This window comes from Nannobrachium achirus (assembly GCF_963921795.1).
Source record: "Nannobrachium achirus genome assembly, chromosome: 2".
NCBI classification, from domain to species: domain Eukaryota; kingdom Metazoa; phylum Chordata; class Actinopteri; order Myctophiformes; family Myctophidae; genus Nannobrachium; species Nannobrachium achirus.
In genome coordinates, this window is record NC_137811.1 from 55,800,529 (window position 1) to 55,819,680 (window position 19,152).

At 44.9% G+C, this 19,152-nt stretch overlaps 1 protein-coding gene across 1 annotated transcript; it reads right to left on the reverse strand.

Moving 5' to 3' along the window:
• Window positions 1-8,489: 8,489 nt before the first annotated feature.
• On the reverse strand, window positions 8,490-18,138 carry LOC308299028 (histo-blood group ABO system transferase 2-like; the record flags this gene model as incomplete). The annotated part of the gene is made up of 3 exons (XM_080742750.1): window positions 8,490-8,555; window positions 8,833-9,817; window positions 18,104-18,138. 3 exons carry the CDS (start codon window positions 18,136-18,138, stop codon window positions 8,490-8,492), a joined length of 1,086 nt encoding a protein of 361 aa, XP_080598876.1.
• Window positions 18,139-19,152: the final 1,014 nt, after the last annotated feature.

The window sequence follows — 19,152 nt, forward strand, 5'->3', positions numbered from 1 at the left end:
CATGGGGATAGAGTCTGGGTCTTGTGCCGCTGCCCCTCTCGCCCCAGCCGGCATGGAAGGGGGGAGAGAGGCAGAAGGGGCTGGGGAGGACGCGGCGGAGATAGGAACCTCGGCGTGAGGAACCGACCCGGCCGCGCCTCCGCCCTGACCGGAGGGAAGCGTGGACTCGTCCGAGTACTCACCCTCCGAGTCCACCTCGGACATGTCGTAGTCCTCTGGCTCCGGTTCGTCACCGTCGCTAGCATGCCAGGAGACGGGGGCTAGGGGGGCGGAGAAGGAGAGGGGAATGTCACCGACGACTAGCGGGTGGAATTCCTTGAAGGGGACGGCCAAGGTTGCAGCTGGCGGTGGAGCAACGTGGGCGGTCTTGCAAGTTCTCTTCTTGGGCACGGCACCAGCCGAGCCAGTCGGAGAAACAGCAGGGGTAGCAGCAGTAGCAGGCCCACTAGCATCGGGGCTACCGAAGCTAGCTGAGGGCGAGGCCGCTGGAGGCCTAACCACGTGGCGAGAAGCAGCGCTGTGGCGTACAGCGCTGTCCGGCACACGAGGAGAGGTGTCTGGGAGGGATCCGGCGGAGACCGTGGTGTGAAGGCCGTAGCCTGCGGCAGCGATCTCACAGCGGGCCTCGAGGGCTGGAACGTCGTACTGGAGGCATTCAGCACAGTTCACACCCGTGGCCGGGGCCGGAGGGGACAGAGAAGCCAAGGCGTGTCCTACCCCCATGCAGACAATGCAGAACGGGTGAGTGTCTTCATTGGCGATGAGTCCTCCTGAGGGAAACACGTGGCAGAACGTACAGAGAAGAAGGTAAAGACTCAAAGACAAAAGAAGAGAAAACCACGAACTGTAGAGAGAAGATAGAAGAGAAACGTACAGGAGAGATTCTATAAAGGCCAGTGGCCGACTTCCTAGCCGTCGCTATAGGCTATACTTTACAGAATTAATTACTATATGGCTGAGTTCGCGACACTCTAGTTGCAATGGCAGAGGTGCGGAAAGAGGAAGTTGTGATAGCCCAGGGGGCTTATATACACTCGGGGGCGGTGCCCTCGTTTTGTGATTGACAGCCCTTCCGACAAATGACAATTTTCGTACGGGAGTAGATGAGTTTTACTCTGTTGCACCGCCAGATGGCGCTGTTATCCCATAGGGGGACCTTGTCTGGAGGTATGACAATAAACTTTAGTTACTAGTTACTTTGTAGATAAATAATATTATTACAAAACACACTAACCACTTCAGCCCTATATAATATATATTTAGACTATTTGAAAATAACAGATCTACAAGCTCACAATCCGTTGCATCCCGACGCATTTTGATTGTCTATTTTTAACACATTTTGAACGTGTTAAATGGGACATTCTGCACAATGAGTATACTTTAACTTTTGTTAATTGGTCGCAAGTTACTATGAAAAGCTCCACCGGCTGTCCATCAGTCCGTCAGTCTGTCCGACACGTCAGGTTGACGTCACACTTTTGCCCTACTCTTACCTCCGGCACCGTTGCCCCTATCCATGCCAAACTTTGCACACACACACACACACTTCTTGGCTGGCAAACCACAACCTCCACCCCTCATTTCTCACATGCCCCTCTTCTAGCGCCACCATGAGGTTGCCGTCCTGACGGTGGCTTATCTCCCGATTAGGGAGTCTTATGTATATTTTGGAGCCGATAATTTCATGCACACATGCACATGCACATGCACATGCACATGCACATGCACACTCCCAGCAGATTGAGCAGCGTGCTTCATAAGGAGTGTTTTGGCAATGTGTTGCGGTGGCCCTGAAGCCCTTAAGACTCCTGTCAACACACTTCCTCTATATGAGGCACCGTTCCACACAGCAGAGGGCCTGGACCAACAAACGCCACTCTCCTTGACAAGCTGTGAGCTTGTATAAATTCACTCACTAAACCAATATGTTTACTACCCCTGCTGGCACATGGGAACTGCTGTTTTCTCATATTCCTCAAATGGATGCCGATTTACCGGGGGTTGTTTACGCTCTGAGAATGATGACGGCCTGTAATGCCAGCTGCCTTTTTCCCGTCTTCGAGAGTAAATCTGCTCTCATTTCCCTCCATCTTCCCACATTCTCTGTCACTGATCTCACACACTCAAGCACACGCACACACGCACACACGCACGCACACACACACACACACACACACACACACACACACACACAAACACACACACACACACACACACACACACACACACACACACACACACACACACACACTATCTGTCAGTCCTTGTCCCTATTTGAGCTGTGCTAACCGCTCCTACATCTGGCTTTGTCTGTTTGTCCCGCGTCTGTTTGTACGTATGTCCAGGGTCACATTGGCCGAGCCTCGTGGGACACTTAAAGAAATTAACTCATAAATAGCACCACTCACTTCACACTGTGTGTGATTTTGTGCCCATTATACGGCATCCTGACGTCACAAGTACAATATATGCATGCTGTCCATATATGGAGATCTCCGTATCCGCCCTTGTCCCGTTTATACCCATGTATGGAGATGTCTATAACTGTCAGTCCTTGTCCATTTTAAGCTCATATGGAGATCATTCAATGTCATGTAATATTGATGATGTCATCAATATTAAGCCCTTATCTTGGAATGCCATATATAGACATATTGCATCAGTCTCATGTGGTCTATGATGTCAGGCATCTGTGATGTCAGTCATCTCCATATTTGGGGAAAGTTTAATCTTTGCATTTTCCCATTTAAGTCAATGTAGAAAATGAATTCACAAATAAACTAGAAGTGCTCTTCCGAGCACAGGTCTCCACCAGCCACGCGTCCTGGTGGTGGTATAATAGGCCAATGTAAAAAGGGTGGCATGTGTTCTTCACCAATCTTAGGCCTTTCATGGCACCACCATGAGGCTGATTTGAACATTTTCTAATGTAATTTCTTCCTTGGCCTTTTGCGAATGTACGTGCACAATTTCATTACAATTGCACACTGTGTTTGATTTGAGGCATTTTGTTTGAAACGGATCAATCCTGCAAAGTTTGGCTAAGATTTGGCCAATCTTAGCCAATCAGGATGGAATATTGAATACAGGACAGATCCGTCTGGATCATATGACTGTAGAGATACTGTGTACTGATTTGTGTTCATTTTGGGTAAAATCTGAAGGAGTAATATCCAAGAATGTGTACAAAAAGGGTTTTTCCTTGGCCTATAGGGAGTGCGCTTACAAAGTTTGAAACTGATCGGTGGAGTTATAGGTAAAACCACGAATCGGCCTGTTATAGCGCCATCATGAGGCTGATTTCAAAAATCCTCGGCCTAATGTGAACCTGTGTGCGTGATAATTGCACTGTGATTTGAGGCATTTTGTCCAAAATGGACCAATCTTACAAACTTTGAAAGCCAATATCAGCCAATCAGGATGGAATATGGACAATCAGACAGATCCGTGTCGACCACATGACTGTAGAGATGCTGTCTACCGATTTGCGTGATTTTTGGACAAAATCTGTAGGAGTAGTGTACAGAAATGTGTTTTGCAAACATCGGCCTCATGGTGGCGCTAGAACAGGGCCATTTGAAAAATGTGGGGCAGAGGTTCTGAATTGGCATCCAGGGAGTGTGTGTGCTCATTTTGGCACACACATATACATGGAGATTAGCTGTACACAAACTCGGAGGACGGACGGACGGACGCACGGACGGACGCACACACACACGGACAGGGGCGAAAACATACTCTCCCCCTTCGGCTGGTGGAGACAATTAATATAAATTAAACAAAGAAAATATTAAATAAATAACGTATCTCTTAGAAAAATGCGAGCAGACGATGAAGCCGGTCGATGAAGCCCAAGTGCGTGCCACCAAAACTGGGAGGGGTAGCACGTCTTTTGATTGATTGATTGATTGAAGACTTTATTAGAAGTTTGCATAGGAAAAGGTACAGTTTCATGACGGTACAGTTCACTGGTACAAGGTCTACTAAAAGGAGATCCATGAAAAGACTAAGCTTATTTCCACTGGAAACCATTTAAGTATCTCATATAACATTGAATGACAGACAAATAGAACACAGTACTATGCAGTAGATATGTAAAGAAAAACAAAAAAGAAAACAGTAAGTCTAAACAAACAGTATATACAAAATAAAAAATTAAGTTTATCCGTAAAGATGGAAAGAAAGCAGACAAGTACTATAGTCTGGTTGCGCTGTTAGGGCAATGCAACAGGCAACCACACTAATGATATTTTTGCCTAAATCAGCTCTTCACGACACTGGCCACCTCTGGTGAAATCGTCTATATTGGCCCAATTGAAAAGGATCATGCTGTGTGACTTGAATTGAAAAGGTCTGCAGCAAGTCAAGCAAGGCTGGAGGTAAACTCGACTTCGCGGTAAAACTTGGCCAAGGGTCTAAACGGGGCAAAAGGTATGGCACCTCCAAAGTCTAATCAAACCCTACAACCCCACCCGTTAACTCAGATCAGCTAACACAGGGAAGCTGTTATACGGTTGGGAACCCTCAAAAATACAAAAAGAGGTGGAAGCTCAGATGCAGAAGAAAATCCAAGTTTATTGACTGAAGCACAAAAACTCAAATCCAAAAAGCACAGAAGATAGCAGAGGCCAAAAAATAAACCACTGTTCTAATTCAGAATTCAGAAAGGCTATCAGCTACGGGAAAATCGCGCTCTTTCGAACGACCATCATTTCGACCAGAGGGTTAGCGACTCACTCCACGGAGGTTAGGGTTAGGGTGAGGGTTAGAGTCGGGTGTCAAAAAGATGACATGTCGTTGTCGTAACAGCGACACGCTCCCATCAGCTACAGCGTACCGTCATGTCAAACACTATACCGAGTGAACCTTTAAAGCAAATGTTTTTTTTACCTGTAATGTACTCTCAAGAACTCGGCAACTGAATGAAACACAGGGTTTAATACACACAAATCAAGGCAATCAACAAAACTCAGGTGTGGTGGTTAAGAATGGTGTTGTAGGTAATAAGGAGGCAGGGAAAACAAAACACAAATGCAAGACCAAAACAATGTCCAATGGCCACCAGAGGGGTACCACAAACCCAAACCATGACAGAAGCTGAAAACCCCCTGGACAACGATCCACTCCTCCTAGACTTTTCGACCCGCCTGACCCCAAACTGTGGAATAAACCCACTGCAATTAGAACTGCAGACTCACTCCCTAGCTTCTGCCTTGGTCTGAAAACTCACCTCTTCAGACTCCACCGTAGCCCATATAACACTTACCGTAGCACTTGCCTACCCTCAATGACCATTTTTATGACTTTCCATATTTTTATGACTTTCTGACTTCGAAGTTTAAATCGAACTATGCGGTGTATGTGTGTGTGTGTGTGTGTGTGTGTGTGTGTGTGTGTGTGTGTGTGTGTGTGTGTGTGTGTGTGTGTGTGTGTGTGCGTGCGTGCGTGCGTGCGTGCGTGCGTGCGAGAGAGAGAGAGAGAGAGAGAGAGAGAGAGAGAGAGAGAGAGAGAGAGAGAGAGAGAGAGAGAGAGAGAAGACAGCTGATTGATTGATACACTGTCATTGTGTGGGAAAATATGCCATTTGCTCAAGTCCATCCATTCTTCATTCTATCATATCAAGATACTTTTATCCCTGGAGAGGAAAAGCATCTCCCCAGTATCAGGCTCCTGTCACAGCACTTTGAACACCTTTCTCCACATCTTAGCTGGGTCACTTTTCATGCTTTCTGGCAAACTCCAGATACAATTTATTTTTCTTTTATTTTTATTTTTTACCTCCCTATGGTCCAATTTTATATTCGTAGTTCTTGTTATGGTTGACTGGTGCGGCATTACTCCACTCTCAGCCACTGGACTCCTCGTGTTTGCCTCCCTGTGGGTTCCCTGACAATTCTCCTTCTGCTTCGGATGCTGAGTTTTGAGGGATGGCCTTGTCTAGTCGGCGCCTGGGTGTTATGATGGAACTTCAATTTCCTCAATATTGATCCATGAATGCTCACTGGGATATCCAAACTTGGGCTGAGTCCTAGGCTATATACAGTAAGCAAGCCACTGATGGACAGGCCTCAAGTCTGGTTTCCATTATGCCTATGGACATGTTTGAGGCAACAGTCTAGCAACAATATATAACCTTTATTTGACTAGTAATACCTTGAGAAGTATTACAAGTATGCACTGGCGAAGAGGCAGAATATTACACAAACATGTGTACCCAGAGACACTAGAACAAAAACTCATCAGAAAACACACTATTGCTTTCACTCCAAGAGTAAGTGAAAATTAATAGTTAAGAAAACAAAGATGGGGTGCCATGATTGATCAGGTATTATGGATATAATACTATGATCATAATACTTTTAAAAAAGTGTGCAGAAAGAGTTGTCAGGTGGGTGGTGACCCAGCTGAAGTTAGCCACACCCACAGTGTTGGGTGTATGTTAAGACCAAGCCCCCAGAACCCTGGGGGCGCCCTGAAACAAAATGGACATGGTGGCCGTTTGAGGTACTGCAGTTGGGGCTTCTATTCAGGAACCTCATGAACGCGCATCTAGGCTTCTTTGTATTGACGTGCGTTCATACCGGAAGTGCTCGTTCATGAATTAGAGCCCCAGCGCGTCCATGAACACAAACTATGACGCAAAATGCGTCACAGAAGCAAAATAGAGCGCTTCATGCGCTAGGTGAGCAACTCAATGCAAGTGGACGGGCGGGAATATCCGGTGTCCTCTCTATTCTTATTATAACTATGGTTAAGACAGGAGGAGATGATTTTATAATGTCATTAAATCAATGTTTTTCTACCTCTTCTACACCTCCAAGTGTGTACGGCATTCAAACAGTAGGATTGCTCATTGTGAAGGACAGAACTAAGTCATTCTCTCCTTTTCCAACTGTGTTTTTTCTAGGAAAGAGGAATCGGGAGCTCTCGCCTCTAATTAACAGCTCCTTGCAGCTGGCTGCAAGAATGTCTCTGATGTCTGCTGCCTGCACGTTCAGCCTGTCAGTGGGACAGAGCAGCAGAAGTCAGCGTCTCATAGACCACATGAGACTGACACAATACAGTATGTATGTCCATATATGGGCATTCCCAGATATGGGCTTAATATTGATTACAGGGATCTCCATATGGACATAAAAGAGACAAGGACAGAATTCATTTGCAAGTGTGACTCACGTCGGTTGCGGTTAGTTGTTTAAGTTGGCCAAAATGTGGCCATATGTTCCCCCAAAAATGGATGAGCTGGGATGAGCACATGGGCTTAATATTGATGACATCAGGGATCTCAATATATGGGCATAAAAGGACAATTCATTTGTGACACCATTTTGATGTCAGAAGTATCAGGTGGCTACGCTCAATAGCTCTTGAAACGGGCCTCCAGATTCCAAAGGCCGCCCCTGGTCGGAGTAATGAGACGATGGACTGACATATTCCTCCCGTAAAGGGCGATATATCGATAGATACAGATGACAACAAAGTTGATGTTACCATAGTAGTTGTCGCATACCGCAAAGTTAAAAAATACATGGCATCAGCACAGAGCCGGTTCTGGGCCCACGGGGGCCCTAAGCATGATTCTGCTATGGGGCCTTCCTGAAGGCGAAAAAATATTAATATTTTTTTTATCGTTTTTTTTCCATTTTATAATGGGTTTAATTCTGTTTTTTTTTTATATATAAATAGGCCAAATTGCAGAATCGTCATACAATGTAGCATCAAATAGCCTAACTTAACTAAGGACTGGACAAATACCCCTAGATAAGCATAGATGTAGGCTATGCCAAGGCGATGATCTGAAACATATTATAGTAGGCTATATAATTTGTAAATATACATACAGCACGAAATCCTCCGCCTCCCCCCCAAAAAATATATAAATGAATAAATAACAAACGACAACAACAGGCAACGTATTTTTGCTATGTTTGATTTGTTCTTTTCTTATTTAAATAAAAAATTAAAACTTCCCCATAGGGGTGCTGGAGCACCTGCAGCATCCCTAGTTCCCACGGCTATGGCCGGAGCCACCGTCTGTGCCAAAACATCACATTCACTTTCAGCGGTGTGGCAATGCGCGGATGCAAAGAAAGTCACCACAGTTTGATTTGATCATTGCTTAGTCAATTATGAAGGGATTTCTAAAATTAAAACATCTCCAATCGGCCTTTGCGATTCGCTAATCGCGAAATTTTACATCGCGATTTCGGTTTGAAAACGATTAACCGTGCAGCACTAGTTCTTTTCTGCAGAGGAGGGGGCGGTGGGGGGCTTTTTGGTCGGCGGGGCCTCACGCAGACTGCATACTATGCGTTTACGGGCCGCCGGCTATGATAGGTCCCTCTCGAGCAGCCTGGTGGAGTCTGGTGCAGTCCTGTGCACCCTGGTCTGGCCTATTCAAGCCGGATCTGGCCTTTTTTTCTGTTTTTTTTTTCAGCAGGGTACCGTATGTTAAAGATAAAAGGGGGGAAAAAAAGAAAAAAATCTCATGAGGCCCCCAGGCGGCAGCCTCGTTTGCCTGTATGGGCTGCACGGCTCTGGCGCCAAGATGTCTATAGGGAAACACACAACGTACACAGTGCGTCAAAACATACGCCCTCATTATTTTCAATGAACCAACCCACACCGGCGGCATGTGCCTACCGTGCGATACGCTGCTGTTCTATTTTGCCACGTGGTTTCCCCACCAGGGGAAATGGATGCGGCATGCGGCAGCTTGCCGCACTTCACGCGCGTCTGGTGTGTGTTCTCTTTGCGGCTAGCAGATCCTAGCAACAACCCCCCTTGACGACAACTCGTTGCAGCTTGCTAGGCCTAATTGGGCCGTACTTCGGCGTAATCCTTAACGACCGAAGAGAATCGTTTGATTTTCATCACTGGCTTAAGGTCGTCCCACAAATACTCAGGCGACAAGATCTTGGTGGGTTTATACAGGAAAAGGTATTTGTTAAAATGAGATTCATCCTGCCATATTGCTTCAATTCCTTGCTGGGTGTCAAGCTCAATATTGCGTCCACATGTCGAAACCAGATGATGAACGTAGGCCAATTCCCCACCAAATAAACATGCCTGAAAATAATAATCTCCTTCATCAGGGGCCATATACGCCTTCGACGCTGGCCTGCGTTCGTAAGTATACTTGCTGCGCTGCACAGTGAAGAACCATGGGTGTATCCCTGCGACGAGTTGGCCCAGGATCTCGGCTCCAACGTGAGCATGGAATTTCATGTCGACGTCAAAAGAAAAGATGTAGTCGGCGTGGCCGAGAAGCTCGTCTTGTATCAAAGATTCGATATATCTCATTCGGCCAGCTGAGATGTCCTGCCATTTGTCTTTGCCCTCCACAGCCTTGACGAACAGCTGTCGGCCGTGGCCCAGCTCCAGAGAAGGCACCTCGTCGGGCTGGTCTGTGAAGATGTAGTAGCGAATATTATAGCCAAGTAGGAAGTTGCGTTCAGCTGTCTCAAGAAAGTCCCTCAGGAATCGTGTGTACTTTCCATAGGCGAAAAGTGTGACGGCGACGGTGATGTTGCGCGGTCCATATATGGCGTCTAACAGCGCTGGGTCAAAAGTCCCGTCCCATACAATCGGAGCGAGCCACGGTGTTGTCAGTTCCACGTCAGTACGCCGCGGGTCAGTCACAATGTTTGGTTGCTTCAAGGGCCGGTTCGGTGGTGGTCTCAGCGGAGGTGTTTCCTCGGGGGTCGAAGCCGGTGGTGGCCTCAGCGGAGGTGTTTCCTCGGGGGTCGAAGCCGGTGGTGGCCTCAGCGGAGGTGTTTCCTCGGGGGTCGGCTGACTGTATTTCGGCCCCCATCTTAAAAGACACAGCCAAAGGTGAATAGAGCGCTGCTCAGCAGCAGCACCAAGGACCAGCGTCTTTTACAAAAATATCGCTTCATTTTTCCTTCCCTGGGCCCTTGGATCCCTCCTTTCCGTCCGTCCGTCCGTCCTTCCTTCCTTCCTTCCTTCCTTCCTTCCTTCCTTCCATCCATCCTTCCTTCCTTCCTTCCTTCCTTCCTTCCTTCCTTCTGTAGTCTTATTCCCTGAGATTAAATGGTTGTAGTACAACAGTCTTCTTACTATACCATAGATGCCTGAATGATGAATGACAAATGACCAAGTCCTCAACCTCTTATATACATTTATAATACGTACATGTGATGTCATCAATGATGTAGGCTACTGTGACATCAGGCCATCTCCATATTTGGGAATAGTAATAGCCTGGAGGTAGTCAGTGTATACTTACGCTGTGCCACATTTGGCAAGACCCAAATTCAGAGAGAACATTTTAACTAAAATCTTTGCTTCTGGGGGTCCCTGGAAAAACATATTTTTGAGATGGAAGGTCAGTGGCCAAATACATCATTTTGGGGGTCCTTGACATGACAAAGTTTGAGAACCACTGGTCTAGCCTGTAAATGAATGAGGCACCTTTCTAGTGCATTTCTTGCCACCTGCTTGCAACAGCCAAGGAACCTGGAGGAAAGACTAGAACCAATAGAACATGGATCAGGTCATGACATTAAGGCTTGTCCTTTGTGCTGTATGCAGACTATGGACTGCCCATACTGTGGAGTGGAGGGAGCAAGGAGGGTCATTAGCAGTCCTTTTGTTATTCATTCTTCTATGCATGCATTAAAGAAAGAAATGTAATTTGTTTATCCAAAAGTGAACTTTTGTGCCCGGACAAGTGAAAGGGAAATGTACTTGTCCAAAGGACAAGTGCCTCAAAAAGTCAATGTCAAGCCCTGATGGATGGAAGGAACACTTTGGCTTTAGGACACCCCTGCCATGTCTGAAGCGTGACACTCAACGTTATGGCTGCCTTGCTGATGGAGTTCTGTGCATCATATTTTGTTATGGACCAATGGACCAATTTATTTATTATTTGCTCATTTAATCACCCATTTAGAGTCCCCCTTTAAAGTTAAATGGGGATTTTTACTTCTTGTATTTCTCACTAGTATGTATTTTGTCATAAACAAAACAAACTATTATGAAAAAATACAATAAAAGTGCTAGTAAAGAACAAAATGTTTGTTGAAAATGGCCTTGACATTGATATTTCAAAGACAAGATGATCCTTTATGGTCAAAACAATATAAGAAATGAATTAGGCCTACACATGTCAGAATTAGTTGATTTAGACCTACAGCACCTGTTTTTGAGCGGTGCTAACCGCTCCTATAGACCGCCCAGAAAAAATGATGTCACAAATGATATCACAAATTATGATGACATGAGTCCGCTAGACCAATGAAACACTTCGATTCTGTTGATCTGTCCATGATGTCATAGTCACATAGGCACCCGATTGGTTAACTCTGACTTAGAACGCGTTTAGGCCGCCTAAATTACGTCATAAAAAATCATTTGAGCGGTGCTAACAGTAGAACCTCTTTCTCCTCTTTGGATCTGCAACTACTGTTGAATTCTGTACAATCGGTCTCTCCTTGCCCGGACAGGACAGGAGTCAGGTCAGGACGTTCTTTGAATTTCCCAATTGTATGAGTCATGTATTATCTATAATACATGAAAACAAACCACACTTTTAGACAGAGCGCTTTAATCACAGGGCCTTGTCTAAAAGTGTGGTTTGTTCTCATGTATTATAGAGATATCCAGCTCAAGACAACATATTGGCACCTCTTTCTCTTCTTTGGATCTGCAACTACTGTTGAATTTTGTACAATCGGTCTCTCATCTTGCCCGGACAGGACAGGAGTCAGGTCAGGACGTTCTTTGAATTTCTCAATTGTATGAGTCATGTATTATCTATAATACATGAAAACAAACCACACTTTTAGACAGAGCGCTTTAATCACAGGGCCCTGTCTAAAAGTGTGGTTTGTTCTCATGTATTATAGAGATATCCAGCTCAAGACAACATATTGGCACCACCTCTTTAACAACACTGTCTTATGACACTAACACTAACTCTTACCTTAACTCTATTATGGACACTTCTTAATTGTTGGAGGTCTGATCATGTTGTTGGAGGTCTGATCATGTTTCCTATATATCATCTACTGTGATGTATGTAGGTTACGTATGTAGTCTACATATTAGTATTAAACCAATTACATTTCATCTGAGAGATGACGTTATTGTGATATCACAATAAACGTTATATAATATGTTAATCTATACAAAATAAGTAGTATAATATTATTGTGCAAGTAAACTGTAAGAAAACTGTAAGCTATAATTGTATATAATATCAGAGAAGGCGTACCAGGTACAACCAAGTACTCTCTTGTTGACAGCTGAGTTAGAAAAAAACAGGAGAATCCTTGGGTATCTGTCTAAAGCTAGACATACCAATATCAGAAAGACTCTCTTTAAACTCTCTGAGAAGAGAGTACAAAACAAGAAGACCAGAAGACCAGGAGTCTGTGTCTAAAGGATCATTGAATATCGAGAAGGCAGACCAAGTACAACCAAGTATTTACAAAGGACATTACAGAAGACACGAAGACGGTCTTTGACAGCTCAGTTAGCAAATAAATCTTTGAATCTCTGAGACCAGGAGTCTGTGTCTAAAGGATCATTGAATATCAGAGAAGGCGGACCAAGTACAACCAAGTACTCTCTTGTTGACAGCTGAGTTAGAAAAAACCAGGAGAATCCTTGGGTATTTGTCTAAAGCTAGACATACCAATATTAGAAAGGCTCTCTTTAGACTCTCTGAGAAGAGAGTACAAAACAAGAAGACCAGAAGACCAGGATCATTGAATATCGGGGAAGGCGGACCAAGTACAACCAAGTATTTACAAAGGACATTACAGAAGACACGAAGACGGTCTTTGACAGCTCAGTTAGCAAAGAACAAGTACAACCAAGTACTCTTGTGTTGACAGCAAAAGACCATGATACCCTATTAATAACAATAACTAAAGAACTATAAATAATAAATCTATTCCTATATATTTATATATATTTTCTTTATTTTTATCTTTTTTGTTTCTTTATTTTAAATCTTTTACTTCATTCTCCCCTTTTCCTTTTCAATCCTTTTTTGTACCGTTCTCTACAAGATATCATATCCTTATGATACAATTCTGGAGTAAAAGATAAAGATATTATTTAATATCTTCAATTTAAAAGGGAAAAACTTTTATGATTATTTAAACAAAAGGCTTGAAAATCAAAGTCCACATTATATCATATATGTCCCTAAATATTTTTGCACCGCTCACTTCGCACGGGTGCGATTTTTACTATTAACAATGGCCAAGTTATGGCCACAGATTTCAGAATAGCAAAATGACCTTGAATATTACCTTTCAAGGTCCAAATCACCTAAAATGGTGAATTGAATTCCCCACACCCCAATTAGTCCACATGGAGGTATTACATGTGCATACAACCAGAAACAGAAAAGTTGGATTTTCATCATTGCCGATGGCGGCCATATTTGATTGGCCATTGCGCCATTCGTGGCACTATGGTGGACGAGCACCTCTGTGATTTTTCATGTGTAGGGACCCACTGACTCAGTTCAGGTGAGTAACTCCCCTCACACCAAATTGCGAACAGCAGTATAGGCCAGATACTGTATTAATTTCTTTATTACTACAGTAACACTTTACTAGCCCCCATAGCCTAAGTCACATCTGCCCATGAAAGATTGCCGTGCATCTTGGGAATGGGCTTATTGTGTCTAAAAATCACACCCAATGTGAAGTGAGCGGTGGTCGTGCTTGCATAACATCTTCAGACTAGGATTTAAGTCTAGGATTACAGGCTATGCTACACACACACATTTTGCTATGGCAAAACGCTGAGGAAAAAGGCTACAGACATACGACATATGTGACTGAGGCTGGAGGAAACGTCCAAATGTCGGCGATTTTAAAAGTCTGAAAATGCGAAAATAAGATTGATTTAAAGTTGTCTTTGTTTTTCGTTTTTTGTATATATTAACAGTTTAAATAAAGAAGAGGGTTTTCATTTCATAAGATATCTTTGTTAAGGTCGGTATATGGCAACATTAGTGTAGCAAAGTTGCCTTGCTTTGGGAGAGTTTTACTGCTGTTTTAGGAGGCGGAGAATGGAGCTCTTTAGATTTGCATAGCGATTTCACGGGAGCACGATTGGTCTAAGGAATGCATTGTCTCGTATTTCAGCACGCCCATACAGCGTGCTATCTGCTTGTTAACAGTCTACACACAGTAACTAACTTCCTCTCGCTAATGTTAACGGTTTGCTGAAGACAGTATTCTGGAAGGATGTATTTTTTTATGTATACATCGTGATCTCAGTCGCTCTCGGACGCACGGTAAAAATGTGGAAAATCGAAGCAGCATGTTGAAAACGCTATGTCATCATGAGTCCTTGTGCTGGCATTACAGGCGGCATGCTCACTCGTCTGTAGTGAAAATAAAAGATACAGTTTCGCTACTCACCAAAACAAAGACGGATTTGGGGAGTTGAAAGCCTACTTTACTTAGTGGGAACACTCAGAGTTCCCAACATCGCGTCTAAAATACACTTTTTTATCCAGATAACATAATATTTCACTGGAAGGCAAAATGTGGTCAATGGACATTTCTATTGACAAGATCTGTAGAGGGCGGTGTGGAGTAACTAAAACCTCCGGTGAAAAAGTTTATTCTCTGGTAAAAAAGTGTATTAAAGTGTATTTTAGACGTGAGGTGGGGGTTTCTGAGTGTTCCCACTAAGTAAAGTAGGCTTCCATCACCCTTACGCCGTCTTTGTTTTGTTGAGTAACGAACCATATTTTATGTTGATTACATGCACACACCGCTTGAATCGGTCGATGTTTATTAATTGTTTCACTGGCTTTAAGCATTAAATAAATAAACTGCTGAGAGACTCTGAACTCACTTACTCAGCGTTTACATTACAAATTGTTGTGTATTAACCATCATAGTTACTGTTTCTTGCTATGTGTGTAAGTTGTCTCTGTTCCTTTAAGTGCTGGGCAGGGGGGTGTGTCTGATTCCAGTGTGGCTCTGCTGCCAGAGAATGTATGCAGCTCCTGTTGTCATGTTTGCAGCTGAACAGTAAAGACTAACCTACCCTACTGCTGGCCTGATTATTTGGTCTCCACAGACATAATACTGGCGACGAGGCGGATATTTGTTTTACTCTGTGCGGATAGAAGAATGAACCCGCTGTTTTTTTGTTTTGTTATGACTAGAGCAAGTCAGACAACTGCATGGAGGCTAACTAGCTAGCTGAAGAGGAACTGCTGGGGGTGCACAAGGCTGGAGTGAGAGAACACAGTGTCAAGACCTTGAAGTTTGGATCTTTTTGGAGCAGTGCACAAAGACAATGGCTTCCTTGGGACGCATTGAAGAATTCTCAGGTGATAATAACAGCTCATGGGTGGAGTATTCAGAGAGACTGGAATGTTTTTTTGATGCTAATGACATTGATGGGGAGGAAAAGAAGCGTTCAATATTACTCAGTGTATGTGGGGCTGCTACTATTCCACTCTGCGCTCATTGGTGGCCCCTCGCAAGCCTAAAGAAATCTCTTATGCTGACCTGCTGAAAACCCGGAATGAACATTTTAGCCCAACACCTTCTGAGATTGTGCAGAGCTTTCATTTCCACAATTGTAAGCAGAAGCCTGGACAGTCAATAACCGCTTACATTGCAGAGCTGAGAAAATTATCTGTGCACTGTAATTTTGGAGACCAACTGAAACGTATGCTTCGTGATCGTATTGTTTGTGGGGTTATAGATATGTTGGTTGAGGTTAGGAGCTTCTACACAGACACGGGAAGTGTCTTTACCGCGGACTCTATAAAATGTGACACTTTCCGGTGACTGTTATACAACGCTGAGGAAGGCTATACGCCGAAACGCGTACGTTGTTAACTCTGCGGCGTGCCACGCCAACATAATCATAATAAAAGTGCCTTAAATGACTGTTCCGTGAGTGCTGGTATTCTCTTGTTTAAAGTTATAGATGAGTCCCTACAGAGGCAGCTGTTAGCAGAAAAGGACTTAACATTTGAAATGGCTGAGCAGAAAGCTTTAGTGGCAGAGGCTGCTTTGAAGAATGCACGTGAATTGCGCACAGAGTCAGTGAGTCAGCCACAGGGCCTCGAGGAGGTACACAAGACAAGCCACACAGCGAGTAAAGAGAGGCATGTCGAAGCGGACACAGAGAGAAAATGTTATCGTTGTGGTGGTCTGCATTTTCCTGCCACATGCAAGTTCATCTCAGCCGTTTGCCACTACTGTAAGAAAAAGGGCCATATTGCTCGGGTCTGCATAAAGAAAAGTCAACAGGGAGCTGCTGCAAACACTATTCTAGAACAGCACACACATGCCATGTCACTGGAGAACAATGATGAATACATGGTGAACTGCATGCAGCCTGGACCACGGTCTGAAGATCAAGAGCCTTTCACGGCCAATGTACTGTTAAACAAGGCCCCATTATGCATGGAGGTTGATTCTGGATCTGGAAAGTCACTGATAAGTCAGGAAACATACAATAGGCTCTGGCCAGAGGAGCCTCCGAAAATTCACCGGGTCAACAATGTGCTACGTCAGTGGTCTCAGGCCAGGCTCCAGGTACTGGGCAAAATCTTTGTGAGCGTTGAATATTGTGCATTCATAAGAACGCTCCCGCTGTTTGTTGTGGAGGGCCAGGGCATCAGTCTCCTGGGCAGGGATTGGTTCAAGGCCCTAGGTATTAAGATGTGTGGAGTACACAGAGTACAGTCCAGCCTGCCTTGGATAGAAAATTATAAAGAGGTGTTTGGGGAATTAGAGGCCTGCCGTGGGCCACTTGTGTCCATTGAAGTGGACCCTGCTGTAACACCAAAATTCTTCAAGACGCGACCTGTGCCTTTTGCTTTGCGTAAAAGAGTGGATGAGGCTTTGGATCGGCTGGTGGAGCAATGAGTCCTCAATCCTGTGAAGAGCTCCGAATGGGCCACCCCCATTGTGCCCATTTCAAAAAAAGATGGAACCATAAGAATCTGTGGAGATTACAAGGGCACCGTGAACACAGCTGTCGCACCCGATGTGTATCCTATCCTTTGCCTACTGCGTCAGAGGTGTTTTCAACACTGGCAGGGGGGACTGTGTTTACCACCTTAGATCTCAAACAAGCATACCAACAACTGGAGAAATGCCCCTACCCCAAAGTCAAAAGTGGAACTTCAGGCGTTCTTGGGGCTTTTGAATTTCTACAGTTGTTTCCTAGACAACAAGGCCACGACTTTAGAGCCACTTCCCAGGCTGCTTGATCACAATGCAGCATGGCAATGGACTGCCATTCATGACAGAGCTTACAGCGAGGCTAAGGGGCTGCTGCAGGATGAAGCTGTATTGGCTCATTATGATGAGAACAAGCCATTGGTTTTAGTGTGCGATGCCTCACCCTATGGCCTGGGGGCTTTACTGAGTCATGTAGACTCTGAGGGCCGAGAAGCACCTGTCTGTTTTGCCTCAAGAACACTCACATCAACAGAGCGCAACTATGCCCAAATTGACAAAGAGGCTCTGGCCATTGTATTTGGAGTGAAAAAGTTCAGCCAATACTTGTTGGGAAGGAGATTTGCTATGTACACTGACCACAAACCATTGTTGGGATTGCTGCATCACTCCAAACCCATGCCCCAGATGATTTCTCCACGTATGCTGAGATGGAGCCTGTTGTTGGGGGCTTATGGTTATGAACTACATTACAGACCTGGAAAGATGTTAGCTAATGCTGATGCACTGAGCCGCTTGCCCCTAGCTCGTCCAGTGGCTGAAACACCACCACCCCTGGAGGTGTTGCTACTATCTGTTTTTAATCTGGGCGATAACAGTGGACATCTTTACAAAAACAGCGCTGGGAATAATCACATACAGTTCCCAGGCACTCATTGAGATTAGATCATCAACTCACCTAATACAGAGTCCATCTGATGTTTGGCTTCGCTCGTTCCCGGCTGAGATCGTGAGGACAGCTGATCCACAAACACAGAGGAGAACATCTAGAGGCAAACGCGGGGGAGTGAAGCACTCCCTGAGGGCTCGCGTACACAAGCCTCCCCTGCCTAGTATCCTGCTTGCCAATGTCCAGTCCCTAAACGAAGAGAAGGTGGATGATCTTCGCTTACGTTTCGCAGATGAGAGACATAAGGAACTGTAACATCCTTCTTCTGAGTGAGACTTGGTTAAATCCATCCATAGAAGACCACGCTATAAAACCGATGGAGAATCTCTCTGTTTTCCGGTCCGACAGAACTTTTGAGGAGTCCAATAAGAAGACCCAAGGCGGGGTGGCCATCATGGTGAACGAGGGCTGGTGTGATAGCCGGAACATCACCGTTCTGCAGCGCTTCTGCTCCCCCGAGGTGGAATTCCTCGCAATAAAATGTAGACCTCACTTTCTGGTCCGCGAGTTTACATCCGTGGTGGTTGTGGTGGTGTATATTCCACCCGAGGTATGTACTGGAACTGCCCTCGCAGTGCTATACGAGGCACTGAACAGCTATCAAGCGAGAGATCCGACAGCTGCTTTAGTGGTGGCTGGGGATTTTAACAAAGCGAACTTAAAGAAAGTTATGCCTAACCTGTATCAACACATTGACTGTGCTACCAGAGGAACGAGGACGCTGGATCACTGTTATACTCCGTTTAAAGGCGGATACAGGGCCCAGTCTCTCGCTTCTGTGGGGAATAGTGACCATGCTGCTATTTTCCTCTGGCCATCGTATGTAAACAAACTCAGAAGGGAACCCCCGGTGACGAGAGAGGTACGACGGTGGACCGACCAATCAGAGGACAGCATGCGACGAGCACTACACGACTCACTGTGGGGTGCGTTCAAGAACTACACTGCTGATATTAACACCGACATCAATGTGCTTACTGAGCATGTGATTGATGTAATCTGTACAGCCACAGAACTGCATGTACCCAAATTGACAGTTAAGATTTATTCAAACCAAAAACCCTGGATAAATAAAAACACCCGCAATGCCCTAAAACAACGTACGGCTGCATACAAGTTAGGACTGGAGACTGGCAATATGGATGAATACAAGGCAGCATCATATAACGTTAGGAAAGCAGTGAAGGAGGCAAAGAGGGAGTATGGGGAGAAGGTGGAGTCCAAATTCCAACAAGGTGACCTCAGAAGTGTGTGGCAGGGACTGAAAACTAT